Below are 21,656 nucleotides of genomic sequence, written 5' to 3'. Positions count from 1 at the left end.
GTATATGCTTCTTTGTCATTGGATATGTAACTTCTTTGGTATAAGTATTTCAAAAATGAGACTTTCCTATAAAAGTGTTTATTCAAATTTGGCTTTTTACATCACAATAAAAAGGGACAAATCAGAATTTGTGTATCTTTTGTTCCTTTATCTTGGGCAATTCAGTCTATAAAGAGTCTGAAACATCCCTAAAAAAAAGCAAAACAGGAGCCTGGGTACATTTAAGCATCATTATCCCAAGAATGAAAGAGGGCCGATTCAGCCATGATGTTGTTTACAGGTTATAATCTGGATTTTATCACTGTAAAAGTAGTTTGTCGCTTCCACAAATCCAAGATCAAAACAGTGACAGGACATTCATTCTTTTTTTTAGTGTGAATTTCCCTTCAAATGTTCATAGTTTCGGAAACAAAAGATATTTCAGCACAGTCCGGATGGAAGCCCTTTTTTCAGCAGAGTTGAAAGAAAGCTTCCCAGGTCCTCGTCCTGAAAGAGACAAAGAGAACATAAAGTCAAAAAAAGAAGACGTATTGACATATTACACATTACAGTTTAACCACTGATGACTGAATTTCAAAATCTGCACAGAATTGCGTAATTTCCATTTTTTGAAAGCTGTAATCAAAATCCTTGAGAACATAGTTTTTCAAGATTAATTAGGTGAAGATAACACACCCAGCAGTTACAGAGAAACATTTATTTGTTTGTTTGTTTATCTAACAGGGACAGTGCACATTAATAAATAAATGCGTCAGAGTTAGCCAAGAGGCTATTTTTCATCTGTAGTCCCTGGACAGATGTTACAGAGTCTCCTTAAAAACATAACATGAAAATGAAATTGAAATTACGAAGTTAAAAAGATCATTTATAAGCATGCGGAACAAATAATAAAATGAAGAAAAAAGAATATATTAAACATCATTCAGACATCCTTAAAACATGCAACACAAAGGCTCATAATACAAGATATGCAAGACAATAAATACATTAAAATATTAACGTTAATAGAAATGTAGATTGAATAAGACCACATTGAGCTGCATTGTTAGACACTAAGTGAAACATGCGAAGCAGAAGCATAGACATTCATTTGGAGTTATATCTCTGTCCACTTGGACAAATAGTGAGTTTCAGCTCTGTTTTTGCTCTCCACCGACTCCCCAGAGAAACACCAGCTCTTTAGCTGCTTAACGCTCCGCTATGTTCACCAGCTGGTCGCTAACTGTGTCTGTTTGCTGTTTGGTGCTGAGCAGGTAGAGTACAGTGGGTTTTTAGAGCTCCATAAAGCGACAAGTAACACATTAAAAACTGTCATTTGATACATTGTTACTGTAAAAATACCAATTATAGCAGTTTTTAATTCTTACAGAGTAGCTGATCATACTGTATGCATGTTTTGAAAAGGTTTTAAAAAGTACAGTATTTCATATCTTGCCAATCAAATCTGTGAGATACTTTTCTTTGGGAGTATAAGATGGAAAAGGTACAACAAAGAGGCAAAAATATGCATAATTTTTTCTCGTCTCTTGCCCTTTGCGCATGGAACATATTAAGCCTTAGAGAGTTCAACTGGCAGGTTTCCCCACCCTCAACTTTGATCTCATTCTCACTTTCAAAGCCCCTACTCTCATACTGTCCGCCCACACAACCGTTTTCGTTTCTTTTAGCACTCCTCGGGTCTACGTGAGCATGCTCAAACTGTTAAAACTTGCACCCCTCCAGAGTTGCAGCCAGACCGGATTTTACCAAGTAAGATTAACTCACGTGTTGTGGCGAAAAAGGACCTGGGACAGGAAATACTGTGGCTTTTAAGCTTTCCACAAGCTGTACTGTCATTTGTGCCACTGTCTTTCTACTAACTGTGGTCCAACAGCCTCCCTCCTCCTCTGCTGCTGCTTTCATTTATTTAACTGTGTAGTTACAGTTATAAACATGAATGAAAACAAACATGAAACATAAATAATAAATTATTCCAGAATGAATCCTCAACGCTTCTGTTAGTTTTGTTGCATCCGTTAGCGTTATACAGCTCACACCTTTGGTTCTTGATGATTGTTTAACAATACGGAGTTTAACAACTTCCCAGCAAAGCCCTCTCAAGCTCCCTCAATCTGAAAAGAGATCTAATCAGTAAGTGCAAGATCCCCCCAGAAAGACAACATTACTGGGGAACCGTTGAACGTCTGTGCAGGTGAGTTGTGTGATTTCTGTCACCATCTGTCAGAGAGTCCCTAGAATATGGAAGCAGTCAATAATTATACCAACAGGGATGAAAACATCCCCAAAGGAGCTCAGTGACTTCAGGCCAGTGTGGTATGAACTGGTAATGAGAGACTGGTCAGGGCCCGAATTTATCAAGTGTCTCAGAGTAGAAAATCAGTCCTAAACAGCCAGAAATTCTCATTGACACATTTTTTTGATTCTGCTTTAAGGATTTAGACTAAAAGTGTTTTATCAACTTCCTTATCTTAGGAAATGATTCTTATCACAGACGATATTTAAAGTAGGAGAACTCAAGAGGTGTCCTAACCTGATCAGACAGAAACAATCCATGAGAAGAGAGATGTTCTGGGATTATCTTGATAAAAAAACACTTGCTTTGATGAAGTCTGAGGTACGTTTGTGACTGATTTTGTGCGAGTGCGGAGGAGGACACGTGCTGTCTCTACGGCAACAGATGTTTTTACAACCTTATAATTTACTGCGAGTTTGTATCTTTGCCACACTGCTGTTACATCCAACGACATCAGTCATCAAAAATAACTTTTGATCACTCTTAAAAGATAATTTGCCTCAATAATAATTTGACTCAAGAGTCCAGAGTGAGAGCAGACTGAAACTTTTATTTTGAACACAATCATGTACCTTTATGTACCCATTGTTGCTAACTTTGGAGCTAACCCCCTTTACTTTTCCAGCATTTGGGGAAACAACAGACGTGACTTTTTAGCATTTATTAACTGACACACTGTAGTCTGTACTGTACAATTACTGCCAGACTGACAACTTACTACTGACCTTTTCCTCTGCCCCGCTCGCATCCTCCGTCACTTCTCTGCCCCTCGCTCTTTCCCACTCGCTACGCAAACATACTACGCAATGACGTATTCCTTAACGGAGCCACGCTATCAGTGGTTTCCCAGGCAACAACAGAGGTTGACTCACGTACCGGAACAGCGCTGCACAGAGACTCCCAAACGCTATCGATTTCAATATAATCAAATATTTAAAAAATATCGTTGTGTCATTATGGAGAAACACAGATTCAGTTAACGTTCAGCACGTTCAGTAGACGTTAAGTACAGTCGGATCTAGCTGTTTCCATTACGTTGGGCGAGTTCAAAGTTGTGAAAACAACGGGGGTGTTTTCAAACCGGTAATTTGTTAGTCTGTCCCTCCCGCCGCAGGAAATAATGTATTACTCCTGGAAAGCTATTGATGTAGCACTTTTCTCCTTATGAAAATAACACGGAGATTATTCGACCAATGAGAATTTAGTCGGACGAGAGCATATCGACCAACTAATCGACCAGCAGACTACAGCCCTAATAAATAAGGAGTTTTTAAACTGTAAATCATGCAAAGATATTCCAGTAAAGCCCTAGATTAAAAATACAGACCTGGAAATGCACGTGTTCCATTTAAAAGGACCAGTGCGTAAGATTTAGGGGGATATTTTGGCAGAAATTGAGTATATATATTCATAAGTATGTTTTAATTAGTGTATAATGACCTGAAAATAAGAATCGTTGTGTTTTTGTTACCATAGAATGAGCAGGTCGTCTTTCACAGAGCCCCTGCAATAAAGGTCTGCGGTTTGTTGCGGTTATGTGGTATACATCTTAACCAACTAAGCTGTTATATTTGACAAATGTGTTCATATCGTTATGAGTGTATGTTGGCCCAAGACTGGGCAACAGTAAAGAAATATATTTTCCCCGCCTTAAGGGGACATACAGTAGGAGGTTTCATGCTCTTCACAGACAGATGACCACAGGCCACAGAGGTTTTTCATCATCATTGATGTGCGCGCACTACAAGACGCAGCATGTTTAAAATAAAGGGTTAAAATGACCAATTATTTTCATTTGCATGTACATTTATTTTTAAGCCTGTGTGAATGTTTGCTTGTGTTTGCTCAAAGTCTATAATGTAAAGGGTGTATTGGTGAATATCATTATGAGATTTAACCTATGTATTAATTTTGGTATCATGCTTTTGCATTTATAACATTGGTAACAAGTTATTGCATACACACCTACCCCCCCAAAGAATGAACTTTTACCCTCGTTTGCAACTGCAACTGCAAAAAAAACCTACAATTTTATGCTTATCAGGTGTTGTCACATTATGAGTTGCCCTTCTCATGGCTCAAAGGAGCAGTTTGAGTCATTGCTCAGTTTTCAGCACATTTCCTTGCAGTGATTCGGAGGCGCTTGATAAAAACAGGTCAAGGACTCAGCAGCTGAGCGAGGTTGAGGGTCTCCTTGACTTGTTGCAGTTTGAGAGTTGGTGCTGATAAACCACTTTGCTCATATACCTCCACAAGCTCCTTAAGTGCACAGAAAGTCACACAAGAATTTTTCTATCCCCACACGCTAATGTCCTGTCACCTCTATTGTTTATTCTCTACACCATCAACTGCAGAAGTCAGTACAATTTGCAGATGACACGGTTGTTGTAAGTCTGACACGGGCCGGTGGTCAGTCATAGATATTGACTTCTCAGATGTTAAGAGGGTCAGAAGACATAACTGTGGAGCACTATAAGTACCTTGGTGCTCATATTCTGTATCGTTGTATATTAACCAAGTATATAAGTAATACGTAAACTGTTGACATGCATATGCACTTATGCACAATGTTTTGCACAATCCATGAACGCTGCAACAGTTTCCACTGCCTGCAACACCTCGACCTTGCACACTGTCTTCTTTTATTTACCTTCTCTTCTCCTTATTTTCTCTCTCTCTTTTATTTTATTGTTTTGCTCTTCTTGCACTATTATTTGTGCGTAGATTAACCTTGAATTTCAAATTCTTCTAAGGTTAAAAACATCTTACGTATTAAAATACTTTCTCCCCAAAGCCCCAGGAAATGAAGAAGTATAAATGTAACTGTGATGAGATGACAAAGGTCCTTCTATTAAGCAAAACAAATCTCCTGTCATGTTAAGTAATTTAAAAGACTGTTTAGTTACCACCGTAACATTAACTCAGTGATGTACAGACAATGCAAATGTTTTACCTGATAACTCCAGGACAGCAGTATGACCTTGGTTTTGCTGTCTTCAGCGGAGGAGGAGACTTTGATGACGATAGACTCCACCATGACGGTGCCGTCAGGGAGATGCTGGATGGTGTAACCTTTTAACACGCTGAAGCATGGAAATTTAAAGATAAAGGGATCAGATACCATCAGATATAATCTTACATGTGCATCATTAAAATTTCATACACAACATATTACCGTCAAAATTACAATTCTAAGACAAGTGGGGTTTTTTTTACTCTTTTTCTGAATCATATAGGGAAAATGTACAAAGATGATGCGGTTAGGTGCTGGAGAATTGCACAATAATTCAGATGAGTTGATAAAAACAGGAAGCCCAGCGACCTTCGTCTTCCTGTGCTAATATTCTCACCTCTTCAGGTGTGTGTAGATTCTGTGGAGCGTGTCCGGGTCACTGTGGGGGTCTTGGAGCTGCACACGGCAGGTGAAGCGTAACTGATGTTCGTTGAGGCCCAGCTCCTTCAGGGCCTGCTCCGAGGACACCAGCTTCAGGTTCTGTGCTCAGGATAAGACAACGAGGAAGTACATCATCATCATCTGTTGACTGCAGCTCACACATTAAATGCACTAACTGGACTGACCTAGATTTTATATAAACAAAGTGTTGTGAGAACAGTAAACTTACGTTTTCTTTCATGATCAGGGTTCCATGCATGGTGCGAGGTTTTTTAGGATCAGGTAGAGGCCCTGCAACAAGAATTGTTTTATACATGAATAAATGAACAACAACAACAGACAGTTCCTTATGTAGTTGATCTGCTTGTCCATAAGGTTCAGGGTGGGATATGGAGGATTGAGAGTGCAAAACAGATGCTCTTATTTCTTGATTTTTGTTTGTTAATCTTGTTTTGGTTATTGCATGAACGTTTGTGATGACATTAATTGACTTTCTCTGTGGTCTTTCAAATGTGTAACCCAAAAATGATCACAAAAAATGATAAATAAACAAGTAATAAATGACATAAACACACATGCTGGTGGTCAAAACTGGACAGAATAGTGAACACAAACCAAGTCTCACAAGGAAAAACGCTTTATGTGATATGCACCTCGTGGCACTGAAACATTATAGTCCGTCCTGGGAAAGCGAGATAACTTTCTTGGACGCTGTATTTCTACCATTTATTTCATGACTGTTGTGATGAAAGATAAAACAATAACTGCCAAGAGCATTTCAGAGCAGTATAAATAATATCTAAAAACCATTTGAAGTGTTTTGGTGTCTGATAAACCTTCAAATTCATTGATCTGTTGCTCAAACTAACATTTGTGGACCTTATTCCATCATTTACCTGAAGCAAAATGCTCACAGGGCTGTTTTTGGGTTAACATGCATTTGCAGGTATTCGATTGGCCAACGCAGCGCCAGATTGTGTTGCACTGTGTTGTGGAAAAAGTTGAAACAGAGCTGTCTGCATCAAGGTTGTTTTTTTCCACACAGTGCTGTTATCTGTCTAAATCAGGCGCCACAGTTCTGAGCGGCGGTCTTCTTCCAACTGTCTTTTCTTATTTCAATATACTGTACTCTAATATAACAAGAGTAACCCTGAAGAAGAAGCCACATTCATTTTCTTATAAATGTTAACCTTGGGCTTATTCCAGTATCAACAGAAAATTCATCTGGAACTATTTTTAGATCATTTATTAATCATTTAAGTCAAAAATTCACAAGTTGCAGCTTCTCAAATGTGAATTATTTGCTTGTTTTTCTAGTCCTCCATGAAAGTAAACTGAAGATGTTTTAAAAATATTCCTACAGTACAAATCAACACTTTAACCAGCAAAGTATCCATCATATTTTAATATCACCAGACTTCAGTGCAACTATACTTACTTTCTGTGAAACTTGCTGAAGAGAAAGTTGAGAGTAAATTTTTTGAAGTTGTTCTGCACTGATAAACATGACTGATCATTGTATCTGATTATAGAGTACTATGACACATAAAAGACATCAATCATTATGACAACTAATCTAGGTTATGATATATATATATATATATGAGTAACAACTCGCTATGTAAAGCATGCTGCACAACCACTTCAAAATGTCAAATTCAAGAGAAATGTAAATGACACAACAAACAGAACTGTAAAAGCGAGACTGTGTAGGCAAGCTGTACCGAGCAACATAACTGAAGAAACACTTTGTGCCAGTTTATTACTCATTTGGCTGTAAGTTAAACAAATCCCTTTTATAAAAAGGTTTCCCAACTGTCAACAGAACATACCTCCGAGAGCCATCTCCCTCTTGAGCAGGTTGAGTGAGATATCCACAGGCACGCTGGGATTTGTTGTCACAGTGGCCGTCTCTCCGTTGGCTGGCATGTAGCAGTCGATGCCTGAAAACATAAAGCAATAACAAGACTGAAAACTCCTTCTCATCCTACTCTCAATATGCATACACCACCATATTTCCTTTAATGGGTTTAAAGCTGTGGATGCATGGCGGACGGGTCTTCTTTACAGATCTGTCTAAAGCGACGGATAGTCGCACTTACTGAACTCCTGTTCAATCTTTCCCTTGAGGAACTCCATCTTCACCGCCTCCCCGTGTACCAGCAGCATGTTACGAGGCTCCGCCATACGTATGAGCTGCATGATGCCCTTAGCATCAGCGTGGGCACTGAAGGACATGTACTCCACCTGCAGCTTCACATCCAACTGTAAGAAATCACAGAAAGGTTAAGAGTCAGTGAGTCAGTGACTATGCTAATGTTGTTTTTCACATGGATCAACAATTTCATGTTTTTTTTTTGGTTGTTATTTTTGAAGCAATAGCAGAATTTGAGATTTTTGTTAAATATGACGTTGGAGCCAGGAGATGGTTAGCTTAGCTTAGCATGAAGACTGTTAAAAATAGAAAACAGGCCTGGCTCTGTTCAAAGGTAAGAAAAGAATCTGCACCTCTAAGCTCTAATTAACATGTTATATCATGTTTGTTTAATCTGTACAGAAACCGACGTGTAAAAACAACAACCTGTGGTTTTACAAGTGGTTATGGACTCTCTTCTGCTGAGCGCAGTGACTTTCGCTTGTTGCCTGGCAACCTCAAGGTGAGGATAGCTCCAGGAAGTCACTGTGTCCACTGTGTTCAGCATATAACCTTGTTAATTTGTGAGCTTTAGAGGTGCTAGTAATCAGATTTTCTACTTTTGGACAAAGCCAGGCTATCAGTTTCCCCTGTTTCCAGTCTTTACGCTAAGCTAAGCAAAGCTAAGCTAAGCTAAGCTAACTGTCTTCTGGTTGTAGCTTAATTTTAAACAGACAAACATTACAGTGGTATTGATCTTCTCATCTAATTTTCAATGAGAATGGGAATAAGCATATGTCTCAAAATGTCAAATTATTCCTTAAAGAACATTTGCATTAACAGATAGAAGTCACAAGGAAGATGAGTAGAGCTGCAACGATTAGTCGATTAATCAATTAGTTGAGCAACAGAGAAAAAATTAGCAACTATCTGATTATCAAATAATCATTTTAGTAATTTTTTAAGGAGAAAGGCCAAATATTTGCTCGTTGTAGCTTCTTAAATGTGAAGATTTGAGTCGTGCATGTTAGTAAACTGAGTATCTTTTGAATTTGAAAACGTCACCTTGTGCTCTAAGAAATGACAACAGGCATTTTTCACTATTTTCTGGCTTTTTATAGACATTGTATAGTTGAGAAAATAATTGTCAGATTAATCAATAATGAAAATAATCGTTAGTTGCGGCCCTAAAGATGAGATGTCATGACAGAGATCATGAGTTCCAGCTGTACAATATGTGACTTTATCCGCATAGCTGAAAGAAATCATTCAAGCCATAAAATACTGTTTGACCTCATAACTCACATGGATGTCGAGGAAATAAAAAACGATCTTTGATACAAGAAAAATAAAAAAAATCTTACCATTGCTCTTCCTTCCATCTCCAGTTTCCTTTGCCCATTTAGGATCTTGTGACCGATTGTTCCTTGTACACAATACCCAGGCATGATTACCTACGAAAAGAAGTTGTACGTCAAATATTGTCATTTTTTTAATCTTTAAATAAATATTCTTCCATTTCTTTAAAGAGACTCACCATGTTCTTCTCATTGCCAGCCCATTTCTTGAAGATCTGCAACGACTGACCTGCATGCAGCATACCCGGCGTAGCAAACACCACCTGAAAATGCACATATTGTTGTATCAGCTGTGATATGAATTTTGCTGAAACTTTTTTTTTAATTGGAGGAGGGATTAAAACAAAAAAAAAGAGTTACCATAGGTCCAGGATTGTCTGCGTAGGAGCGATCAAACGCCTTAATGTGCTTAAATTCAAACATGTTTCTCTGTACAAAGGTTTTTCGAATCTTCTGGTTGGTCCACGTTATGAAAAGCTTGTAGTAATGATTAGCTTTCTCTGTCAGCCCAGTGGAGAAGTAGATTGGTGCCTTCAGGTTCATTCTCTCCCTGTGGAGTGAGAGGCGGGTGATTAAAGTGTCTACCCAGTGAGCCACCAATTAATGATGAAACAGTCCATATACCGCTGTTATTCTATCAAGCTTAACAAAATGAATACAGCTATTACAGGAGGCTGAGATTTTTTAGTCGAGACACTTTATGACAATCATGCATCATAATCATGTGCAATTATTACACATTGAAAGAACTTTCTATTTAATTGGAGCGGCAACAATTATAAACCAGAAAAACGGCCTTTATTATCACTCAGCAAGGGAGCTGCGATCATCTCGACACATCGCTGTCTTTCATCTCTTATCTCTAATGTTCACATTCACATGCTTTTAAAAGTAGTTGGAGCTTCTTTTAAACATGAACCTTACCAAAATGTCTCCAACAGGATGCAGAGTTCTTGTGCTCTTCCGAGGGCAAAAACTGGAATGAGAACCTGGAAAAAAATAAGAAAGTAAAGATGACACTGAATTAGTACAACTGTCTCTCTGTGACGCCATATTAAAAAGAAATAAAACCAAAACCTTTACATCAAAATACAGTGTTAAACTAACTGCAACTATTACCTTTCCTCCTCTTTCTATGGATTCATGCACTTTCTTCAAAAAGTCTCTCTCTCTGCATCTCTTTGAGTCTCGGATGGTGGTGGCGTATGTGGACTCAGAGATGAGGATGTCTGGACGGCACTTATCGATCCATGCAGCACTATGAATATACAACACAGGGATGAAGAGACTGTACAATATGTAGGTATACTCTTCAAACATTGTTGGTTAAAAAAGGTGAGATATTGTCTTTTTTTATTCCGTGCATCCTGGTGCCTACATTACCCACAATGCTCGATTCACTCGACTGTACAGATTTGGGAGACTGGACAGACAACTACGACCTGCAAGGAGAGGATCAAGTGATCGACAGAGACAGTCGAAGGTGTTGTGATCCTCTCCTTGCAGGTCGCAGTCGTCTGTTGAGAGTCGCCCTACAGATTTGGGTGTATTATGTTAGCAGAGGCTCATGTAGCCTGGAGCTGCTAGCTTCAAGCGGAGATGAGGAGTGGGCTACAGAGGTCTGGCAACTAGGGCTGCAATTAACGACTATTTTCATTATCAATCTGTCAATTATTTTCTCGATTAAACGATTAGTTGTTTGGTCTATAAAATGTCAGAAAATTATGAAAAACGTTGATCACTGTTTCCCAAAGTCCATGGTGACGCTACAAATGTCTTTTGTCTGCAACAGTCCACAACCCAAAGATATTAAGTTTACTGTTATAGAAGACTAAAGAAACTAGTAAATATTCACATTTCAGGAGCTGGAATCAGAGAATTTGGACATTTTTTTTCTAAAAAATGACTCAAAAGAATTAATCCTGTATCAAAATAGTTGGCGATTAATTTAAAAGTTGGAAACTAATCAATTAATCGACTAATTGTTGCAGCTGTACTGGTATGGTTTGTTACTCCTTGTAACCAAATTTAACCCCAGGCGACGCTGACTCAACGGACAACATTTATGGGAAATTTATCAGAGGTATATATGCAGTAGTATATGCAGTAGTATTTCCCAACACCTGTAAATGGAGCGTGAAATTAACACCCGCCAAGCGCCAAATGTGGGTAGATTTTCTGTTTGGTGAGTAAATCTCTGAAGGCTATCCGCCTCACTGGTGGGTAAATGTTTATTCCAAAAAAGTCATGCAACAAAATATCTGGTGAGATGACTCAGAGGAAATGACTCATGTTTGTATCTATACAGTGTATACAGTATATGTGTTTTTTTCATACGTGTCTAAACAGTGCTGCAAAACTGTGAGCTCTTGAGACAGTGTGAAAGTGTGTCTACACAGAAAGCATAGCGAGAGCAGCAGCAGCAGCGAGTGCTCCATCTGTGTGTCTACACAGGACGCGTTCAGGTACAGTGTTTAGCGTAGGTCACCCGTGTTTTGTATTTATATTAAAATAATTTTGCTTCAAATTTTGCTCTGGCCTCTTCTTTAAGTTTATATTCAACATAAGACCTTATTATCTCAATGAAATGTACTTAAACGAATGAATATGTGACACAAAAAGGCAATTTATTACTTTGGCCAGTAAAAAATATACTTGGCCGGTTTGATTTTTTTCATCTAACAGTCTCCTTGGCAGCTGAGTCAAAATGTTAATTTCAGACACTGCCTGTGAACCTACTTTGATGTGTAAGATTGTTAGAGTCCACCTTTAAATACAGTAAAGGTCACTTACCCTAAATGCCTGTCTGGTGTCATGTTATAGTCTCCCTGAAAACGAAAAGCAGTTTGACATTATCCTTTTTGTGAGATTGTAGTTGTTAAATTCATTGACTTCAACACAGTCCAGACTTGTTTACACTCACAGTGTAGACCACAGACTCTGATCCCACTTTGATGTGCACCATGGCAGCTCCCAGGACATGGCCTGCATAGTACGCCTTGATCTCCAGCTCATCATCCACCTGCCACCAGCACAACAGAAAACAGCTTTATTAGCCATCAAAAGAGACGAGCAGCTGGTGCAGAGGTGATTAAAAGACGGATATCTGGGCTCAGCAAAAAATGATATCAGCGCTGCACCTGGACGGTTTGGTGGAGGTTCAAAGGTATCACTTTCTTCATGCAGTCCTTGATCATCTGTGAAGTGAAGAAGTTAGTTTCTCCCTTTTTGTCAACGGTGATCTTCCGGAAGTCTTCCAGCAAAATGGGACAAATGGCCTTGGTGGGATGGGTCATGTAGATGGGTCCGTCGTAGCCCACCATCTCACTCATGTAGGGCAGAGCGCCACAGTGGTCTAAGTGGAAATGACTGAGAGAGGAACAAGTGTAGTCATGTAGAAACACTGGATTGTTTTACTGCTTTTATAAACATACAGTACTGTGCAAAAGTTTTAGGCACTTAAGATGTTTAGAATCTTATCCGTAATGCACTGCCATCAGGGAGGCATCTGATTGGTCCTAAAAGTATTCTGCAGCATGAAAACAACCCCAAACATACAGCCAGAGTCATAAAGGACTATCTTCAGTGACTCATACTAAATATTGATTTAGGTTTATTCTGTTTACTGAACTTTGTATGAAATTAACTGATAGATAAAAACTATTTACGGTATTATTTTTGAAAGCATTCTCACTTTACTTTTAGTGGCTAAAACACTTGCACAGTACTGTATATAATATTGAAATGGCACATTATAGCTATTCAAACAAACCTGATGATCACACAGTCCAAAAAGTCTGTCAGGCGTCCATTCTGGATTATGTACGAAAAATCTGGGAAACGTCTCTGGAATGACAACACAGATTTACACTCAACTAGGATTATACTGTGAAAAAAAAATTCTACACAAGGTACAAAACATACAAGACTCATGATGTAGTTTTTAAAAACCAGCAGTGGAAATCCTTTTTATTTAAAGGAAATGCAAAGAGAGATGGATGAATGCACTATGAAAAGTGAATCTACATGTTACACTTAAGTCCACTTAATGTAGCAGAGGCACAGCGGTCTTTGTTTATTTTCCACTATGGAAATAGATTATATTAACTTCATCCTGTGTCATGCCTCAGTTTTATGCATAAAATTCTTTTGGTCATCATATTTTTCATTTCTGCATGTCCATGTCCCATGTTGGATTTAATCTGAGTCTTTTGTGCAGGTTTTACTGTGATTATTATTATTTTTAAGTGAATATTTGGCCATGTGTGTTCTGTGTAGGTTACTTACAGGGCTGCCACTAACAATTACTTTTATTATCAATTAATCTGTTGATTATTTTCTTGATTAATTGATTAGTTGTTCAGCCCAGTTCACAACCCAAAGATATTCAGTTTATTGTCAGTGAAGACTAAAGACATCAGAAAATATTCACACTTGAGAAGCTGGAATCATAGACTTTGGAAATTTTCTTCCATTAATGGATTATCAAAATAGTTGGCAATAAATTAATTAGAATTAAACCAAACCAACGAATAATCCTTGACACACTGCCCAGTTGTTGTTTCTCTTTTTGCAGAAGAAGCCACCATACTTACATCGTCGTTATATCCCATGTGCATCCCACAGTCCAGCATTATGTTTTTGCCCCCAATGGAGACAAGTATGCAGCTGCGGCCGACATCCTGTCCAGCACCTTGGAGAGAGAACAAGTTAGTTGTGAGAAAACTCAAAAACACAACACATCATGAATGCACCACCAGTAGGACCACTGACTTTAGCTTCTGCGGCTAACAACGGTTGTTTAACAGTAAACGGTTAAACTTACAAACTGTTTTCAACCACTGTTAACAGCAAATACACATGTTATTACTATTCAAAGACAGCTACACACTTAGCGTCAAATAACGTCAAAGTTATGTACACATTTAATGTTGACGGAACTAGCTTTGCAGATGCTAAGTAGCCTCTGTACTCACCCAGTGGCGTTACATTTATTTCAGGCATGTTTTCTCATCGGAACAGCCTGATTTTATAGATAAATGAGGATCAGTCACGTAACCCAGACGGACTGACTCCTTCCGATGAATTACTCCAAGTTTGCAAGGAAGTGTTTATTGTCTAGCTTGTTGTAAACATGTGGATATTTCATTAAGTTCTCACACCAGTGTCAAACTACTCGCAGTGAAGTGTAACACTTCCGGGTACGGAATTCAAAATAAAACCCCTTTTTGTACCAAGACTGTTACAAAAAGTCACTTACAGAGCAGGTTCACAATGTTTCAAGTCTCTTTCTCTGAAAAATTTATTTAAAAGTTTATCGGAAGCTATACTTATCCTCTAAAAAAGAAGATAATAAAACAAAATAGGTTAGCTCCTGCAAATTAAAGGATAAATCTGTAGGATTTAGTGGCATAAAGCACTGAGGTTGCAACTAAATTAATACTGACCCTCCTCTCTTTTTGCTCTAAAACCCAACCTAGAGTCCAGTTCTGCTTGAGGTTTCTTCCCATCAAAGCAGAGTTTTTCCTTGCTGCTGTTGCCAAGTGCTTGCTCATGGGGGAATGTTGGGTCTCTGTAAATTAAAGAGTACAGACTATAGGCACTATATAAATAAATTGACTTGGCTTGAAGCTATATTATATAAAAATTCTCATAATAAAACATTATTTGAAATAGAAAAGTTTATCTGAAGCTAATATGAAGCTTCAGCTGTCCAAATTTGTCAAATCAAATAGATAGATAGATAGATAGATAGATAGATAGATAGATAGATAGATAGATAGATAGAGATAGATAGATAGACATTATTATTGATTGACATAAAATAAGTAACATAACATAAACAAGTTTCCTAAACCATTTTTCACACAAATTTTTAAAATGTATATGACCATTTAGAGGATTGCATAAAATTGTTTAATTAAATCCAAATTTTATATTCAAAATTCATTTATTTATTTGGCAGGGACAATGCTCATTAATCAACAGAAACATAGAACTGTAAATGAGCCAGAGTTAGCCAAATTTTCATCTGTTGTCTCTGGCCAGATGTTAAGGGGCGACTTAAAATTAGTATAAAATTCATGGTACACAACATAATTAATACACACAGACTAAACAATATACATCCACCAATAAACAATGTCAAAACACAATATAGTTAAGCATACTGTGTAAATGTCTCTTGCTTTCAAAAAATGTACATATTTAACCAATTAACGTTAATTTTTCCAAATACCACAGCTCTCCATTGAAAGCACATTAGGAGAGTATCTCTAATTAGCCATTATATATGTAAACGTTCAGTGTTTATATGTAGGCGTGAAAAACTTTGAACTTGCCCTTTAATTACCGACGCTTTTAGTTTGAAGGCAGCGTCACCAATTTCCGGCGTTTCCCCGGCGCGAGTCTGCGCCTGCGCAGTAGCAGCAGATTAGAGCGAGTACGACCAGTCGTTTCAAGGAGCCGAAGGAAATGCTTAATTTTCCTTTCACTTTTAAGTTTTGTCGCAGGTAACGTTTTTCGTATCAGACTGTTTACATCAGTACGGACATCTGTTAAGATCTCAGACTCGTTGGCGTCCGTTAAAAACATTTTCTCATTAATTTTTTCGTGTCTTGGTTTCTGTCAACAGCACTTCCTATTAGAAACCATGGCTGGTACTGTGGCTTCAGAAGACCAGAAATTCTGCTTGAAGGAGGTGCTCGACACTTTCAAGTTGTGTCTGTCAGAAAATAAAGAAGTCTACCTTGAACACTACGTTGCTGGGTGGCGTGGACTTATAAAGTAAGTTATTTAGGAGCATATCTTTTAGCATGTGTTGGATATATGACTCTTTTTTTGTGTGAACTGATGATATTTTCAAGGCACTTACAACATTATTATACTGTACATTCACTATAAGGCTGCAAGTATCAATTATTTTCATTACTGATTAATCTGTCGATTATTTTCTAGATTAAATGTTTAGTTGTTTGGTCTATAAAATGTCAGTCACTGTTTCCCAAACCCCAAATGTCATGTTTTGTCCACAACGTAAATATAAAGAAACAAGAAAAAATATTATTCCACATTTTATTATATTATATTCATTTGAGAGGCTCGAAATAATGTATTATCAAAATAGTTTTCTGTTGATAGACTTAATGGATTATTTGACCAATTGTAGCAGCTCTAGTTAATGCACATCCTGTTATAAGGGATGGCTAATCAGCACTGTGTGTCTATAAAGGGTCATAAGCCAGAAAGGTTGGGTACCAGTGCTTTAGGGCTTTATAATCCTGCATTAAACGAACCTAAAATGCCTTCGGTCATGTCAGTTTAAACTCACATGATTATGAAAAGTATGTCGTGCTGCCTCACCAAATACAAAGGGGTGGGACAAACTGAAACATTAAACCATGTGACAATAAAAAGCCCAAAATTCAAAGGAACTGAGTGACAAAACTAAATTTTACATCTAGTTGCTTCAGTCTAAAAACACCCAACAATCTTGATCTCTGAGACTGAATATTTCTCTTTCACCCCAAATGAATTTTAATATTGTTGTTTTGTAAAACCCACCTTCACACAATATCAGTTTTTATGATGAACTGATAAGACTCCTCACAATATGTAATCATTTTCCTGGAAGTATTTTGTTTGGGGAACAATATCAACTGGATGGATAAAGATGCTAAACAGAAACTGAAACAATAACGTCAAAATTCAATTACCAACAACTTAGGAAACTTTGAGTATTTGGTTTCAGAACAGCTGATTAGAGATCAGTTAAATCAACTCTGAGTTAAGCGCGTGCTTAATGAATGAATAAAAGCATCAATGGAGCTCTGATACGATGAGTCACTATGGCAACAGGTAAATAAAAGGCAGAGTCTCCATTTTAATCCAGTGGACGTAGAGATATTAATGCATGTGTATGCGGACGCTGCACATTTATCTTTTTTAAAAAAAGAGCCTGTGTCAGCTTGAAAAGTGTCAATAAGTTAACACAATAAAGTTTTATTCAGTGTTGTCCATTAATACATCATTTACCAGACTTACATTTCCTTAATGATGATAAAGTGGAACCTGACTTTGTGTCAGGCTGCAGCTACATTACATTTTAAGTATATTTGTTCAGCTTTAATCTGATGGACAAAACACAAGAAGCAGCAACTGTAGATGGAAAATATAGTTAAAAGATTTAAATCATATATAGATCAAAGACTTAGAGACATGACTGTAAACTCACAATCTGATCCAGGAATAATGTTATTAGTGATTTGTACTTGAAAAGGTGTCGAGGTTAAAAATCTAGAATATTTTAAATTTTTAGACATCTGTTTGTATCACAGCTCAACAGCATTCAGAGTCAGTTACTGCGGTAACTGACCCAGAGTTTAATTTAACTTTCTTTCTGAAACTGAAAACCCAGAGTTTCCCATTCTCAGGATTAAGAAACTTTCAGTTTTCAGAGTTTTCACCAAACCCGCTTTCTGAAACCGGTCCCTGATCTGACCTGACCTACAAGAATAACGGAAAAGTAAAACTGGTTGATCTTGTTTTCACAGGCAGGATAGAAAAAGAATAAGAGGCCTATCAGATCATAATATGACATTGGCTGTTACCAATAAATGACTGGTTCATCACACCAAGAATGAAACCTGTAAAATCAGGGATACTAAAATTTAAATTAGCAGATTTTGAAAGAGAATTGATGCAAATGAACTGGGAAACACTAACAGAAACACTTGTTATGATCATTTTATGACAGTAGTTAATGGTTTAATAGACAGATACAGTAAAACATGGAAGAGCTGCACTAAAAGGACGTCACTTCCAGGGTTTAGTCAAGATATCTGGCACTTAATGAAAAAATGTGACTTTGCCCTCAAAAGGTTTCGAGTCACAAAGACTGATACTGATCATCTCATTTACACAGGGCTTAGAAACATAGTTGTCTCTGAACTGAAGGCTGAAGACAAATTACTTCTCAAAACGTATTGAAGAGGCTAATTGAGTAGCTCCAAACCCTGGAAGCACATCAATTGTTTAACCAACTCAAACACCCGTAAGCATCAGAGAATAAAGGAGCTCAGAATAAACAACAAACATATTTCTGATAATGCAACAATTGCAAATGAATTCAATGCTTTTTTTGTAAAGTACCGGCCTCAACAAATGGTAACTGTCACCTTGTCACATTGCAATGTGTAAAACCTCATTTGGAGAATCAGTTTTCTCTGTTAAAGGAGCAAAACTATGGAACCGTAAACCCACTGAGTTGAAAATGCAACACAATATAAAATGTTTTCAGCAGAAGTGTTAAATCATGGCTAAAAGAGAAACAACATTGTTCTCACATCAAACACCCCTGTATAGACACACCTGTATTTTTGATGTATGTATTTTTGTTTTTCCTGTCATCTTTCTTTCTTTTCTTCTTTACATTTTAAATTTTATATTCTAACTATATTCTAACAATTTCCACATTCCTGTGGACAAGTGTTGTAATTTAGCGTTGGTGCCTGTTGCATAATTGTATGTTGCAGTTCCAGTGCTATTGTGATGTCCATGTGAAATAAATAAACTTAACTTCAAGTGAAGGCAGACAGTGGCACTGATTTTCAGTTAGAGCTACGACTTATGATTATTATCAATTGATCTGAGATCTGTCAGAAAATAGTGAAAATGCAAATTTTAATTACTGAGACACCGAGGTGGCATCTTCAAATGTCTTGTTTTGTCTGATCAACAGTCCATAATCGAAAGTTATTCAGTTTACCATCATGTATGACACAGAAAAGCATCAAATCATCACATTTGAGAAGCTGCAACTAGCTAATTTTTGGCATTTTGCTTAAAAAAAAAGACTCAAATGATTATTCAGTTATCAAAATAGTTGCGGATTAATTTTCTGTTGATCGACTAACTGATCAATCGACTGATCATTGCAGCTTTATTGTGCTACACTCAGCTGTAACAGTCCACCAGATGTCATAGATACATCAACAGCCTGTTTTCCTTTATCCCATCAACAGGTTTCTGAACAGCTTGGGAAGCGTCTTTGGCTTCATTTCTAAGGATGCTGTCAACAAGATCCAGATCCTGGTCAACTATCTGAATGGTGAGAACGGGTCCCAGTATATCACCTTCCAGTCGATGGTAAAATATGAGCTGGAGAACGAACTGGTGGACCTCAACAAGAGAGGCAGCCACCCAGAGTCGGGCTGCCGTACTCTGCTGAGGCTCCACCGTGCACTGAGGTGGCTGGAGCTGTTCTTGGAGCGCCTCCGTACCAGCACCGAGAACTGCAAGACCTCTGTCATGTGCGCAGAGGCTTACAACGAGTCCCTCTCCCAGCACCACCCTTGGGTGGTCCGTAAAGCCGCGGGTATGGCATTCTGCATGCTCCCCGGACGCCTCGCTTTCTTTGAAGTGATGAACGTAGGCCAGCCAGAGCAGGTCGTGGCCATGCTGGGGGAAGCTCTGCCTCTGGTCTCTGAGGTGTATCAGATCACAGAGGAACTTTACGCTCAACATAACCTGCTTGACTTACCTTAGAGAGGAAGAAGTGCTGTGATTTGCAACTTCATACATGACGTGATTAAGCTCCTGATGACGGGCTGTCAAGCTAGCTGCTACTACTGTTTGGTGATTTGAGGGTTGTGTGTTGTCGCTACAGTGTTGTGCACAAATATAATTTCACTTACATTAATCTGTACCTACTGCATTCCCACTTTTTAATATAAAACTACTGTAATGCTTGATGTTTATCTTTACTCTTTATGAGGCACATGTGATTGATCTTTTTAATTCATCCTGTAGATTTTTTTTAATAGATGAAAGGAACAACAGTGGGGACCAGAAGTCTTTGCTCACTGCTAAAAGCTGCTTGTTTTCACCATTTATCAAAAAATCAAGTTCCTTTGTTTGACAAAGTTGAAACTTCTTATTAGGGAACACATTATGTAGAACTGCTACCATTCATGATTTTTATATATTAGAAAAATGCATGTATGAAATAATAAAGGAATATATTTTTGCACTCTATAAGTTTCTTAAGATCGCAGATATTAACACATTTATGCGCTTGTAACACAGTAGGAATTGCTCTTATCTAATATTAGATGATCTGATTTTGTTAGAAAAGTAAAAATACAAAAAAACAAAACTACAGTTAAAATACAAATTAGCAAACTGCAGCCTTAAAGGGAGAGTAGCAGTTTCCAAACCACTTCTACAACGACAAAAAAAAGTCTAAACATGCCAAATGATACCAAAATTATACAAACCAAAAGCAAGGTAAAATATACTGAGAAAATTTTACTTTCACTAGTTTTATTGTATTATTTTTTTGTAGTAAAAATATGTAATCTCACTTTAGTAATGTCTTTGTTTTTGGTAAATTACGAAACAAAGTTCTTAGTAGTGGACTCAGAATTGTTAACCCCACTGTGTATGATCTACATGTAATTATTCATTTACATATAAATGATAAAACATGCTATATTTATAGCTAATGCTAATGATTTAAGGATATGGTATATGGTTTTGAGGTATATGGTATGTCCATTTATAACAATAAAGTAAATGTATTGATAATGGGTTATTCATTATTTGAAGTGAATGGTGTATTGTTTTACAGTAATATATATATTGTGTGTATATATATACATGATATTACTTCAAACTGAATTGTCGGCTACATAAACAGTGGAGCTTAATAAAAAAAAAAGTCCACCTGATTGTCGTGAATTTGTGTGATGTTAAATTTATTTTTTACAACTGATTATTGATTCATCTGAGAAACATTTTGCCCAGTGGCCTGTTACCTGTTGTCTAACGTAAATGAGGAAGTAATTTAACTAATAAAACTAATCGTGTCCTGATGTTTGTGAGTTTTGTGATTCCCCTAAATCTTACTTTGGTCATCAAATGTCCACAGTACATTACTGTTGAATATTTAAATCCTTGTGTTTTGTTGACATTTACTCCGTCATTGTAAAAATAAAAACAATTTTGAAAAAGTGAAAATAATTGCAAAATCAACCATTTTCTTCTTACTTTATTAAAACCCAATATGTAGAGAAGTATTGAAGTGGTGACTCTTCATTTGTCACAACTCGCATTTTTTATGAGGGTGGCAAAATATTAAAATAACCATGGATCATTTTCTTACACTGTACAATATGTCATGTTATATATGCTATATGGAACATGCATGAACAAATATATGTTCCTTTTGTTCTCTAAAAGCCTTTCACAGACAAAGAAATGTACTGTATTTAATCCTACATAGTTGTTACTTATTCACAATGAATAAACTGTTACAAAACCCCAATAACAGAAACAGACTTCATTTGTAGCAATACAGCAGCATAAAATACTGCAATACTGCAATACTACTTAAGCAAATTTATAAAAATATTAGTTGCAAAATGTCCTTAAAGTATTGAAAGTAAGTAAGTATACTGTATATAGACTACTGTATTC

At 37.2% G+C, this 21,656-nt stretch overlaps 2 protein-coding genes across 2 annotated transcripts; one reads left to right on the top strand and one right to left on the bottom strand.

The window, feature by feature from the left end:
* Positions 1-62: 62 nt before the first annotated feature.
* On the bottom strand, positions 63-14,376 carry ints11 (integrator complex subunit 11). Its single transcript, XM_042409082.1, has 17 exons — positions 14,156-14,376; positions 13,775-13,872; positions 12,952-13,025; positions 12,320-12,548; positions 12,103-12,201; positions 11,973-12,007; positions 10,299-10,437; positions 10,104-10,168; positions 9,540-9,729; positions 9,359-9,442; positions 9,186-9,275; positions 7,790-7,952; positions 7,520-7,630; positions 5,917-5,978; positions 5,644-5,786; positions 5,247-5,376; positions 63-486 (listed from the first exon to the last, which is right to left on the bottom strand). Exons 1-17 carry the CDS (start codon positions 14,181-14,183, stop codon positions 421-423), a joined length of 1,806 nt encoding a protein of 601 aa, XP_042265016.1. The 5' UTR covers positions 14,184-14,376; the 3' UTR covers positions 63-420.
* A 1,197-nt stretch (positions 14,377-15,573) lies between these two features.
* On the top strand, positions 15,574-21,052 carry LOC121895860 (ceramide-1-phosphate transfer protein). Its single transcript, XM_042409357.1, has 3 exons — positions 15,574-15,691; positions 15,814-15,965; positions 19,202-21,052. The coding sequence occupies exons 2-3, from the start codon at positions 15,832-15,834 to the stop codon at positions 19,722-19,724; spliced, it is 657 nt and encodes a 218-aa protein (XP_042265291.1). The 5' UTR covers positions 15,574-15,691; positions 15,814-15,831; the 3' UTR covers positions 19,725-21,052.
* The last annotated feature ends 604 nt before the right edge of the window (positions 21,053-21,656 follow it).

This window comes from Thunnus maccoyii, chromosome 4, assembly GCF_910596095.1.
Source record: "Thunnus maccoyii chromosome 4, fThuMac1.1, whole genome shotgun sequence".
NCBI classification, from domain to species: Eukaryota; Metazoa; Chordata; class Actinopteri; order Scombriformes; family Scombridae; genus Thunnus; species Thunnus maccoyii.
The sequence above is the reverse complement of the archived record's forward strand: the minus strand, read 5'-3'. Positions and strand labels throughout refer to the sequence as shown.

Excerpts from the sequence above, each read along its gene's own strand:
- ints11 (XM_042409082.1), bottom strand. The coding sequence starts at position 14,183 with ATGCCTGAAATAAATGTAACGCCACTGG. Across the intron at positions 12,202-12,319 it reads ACCTCCACCAAACCGTCCAG|GTGGATGATGAGCTGGAGAT; the intron begins GTGCAGCGCTGA and ends TGCTGGTGGCAG. Across the intron at positions 9,730-10,103 it reads ATCCTGTTGGAGACATTTTG|GGAGAGAATGAACCTGAAGG; the intron begins GTAAGGTTCATG and ends CTCACTCCACAG.
- LOC121895860 (XM_042409357.1), top strand. The coding sequence starts at position 15,832 with ATGGCTGGTACTGTGGCTTCAGAAGACCAGAAATTCTGCTTGAAGGAG. Across the intron at positions 15,966-19,201 it reads GGGTGGCGTGGACTTATAAA|GTTTCTGAACAGCTTGGGAA; the intron begins GTAAGTTATTTA and ends TCCCATCAACAG.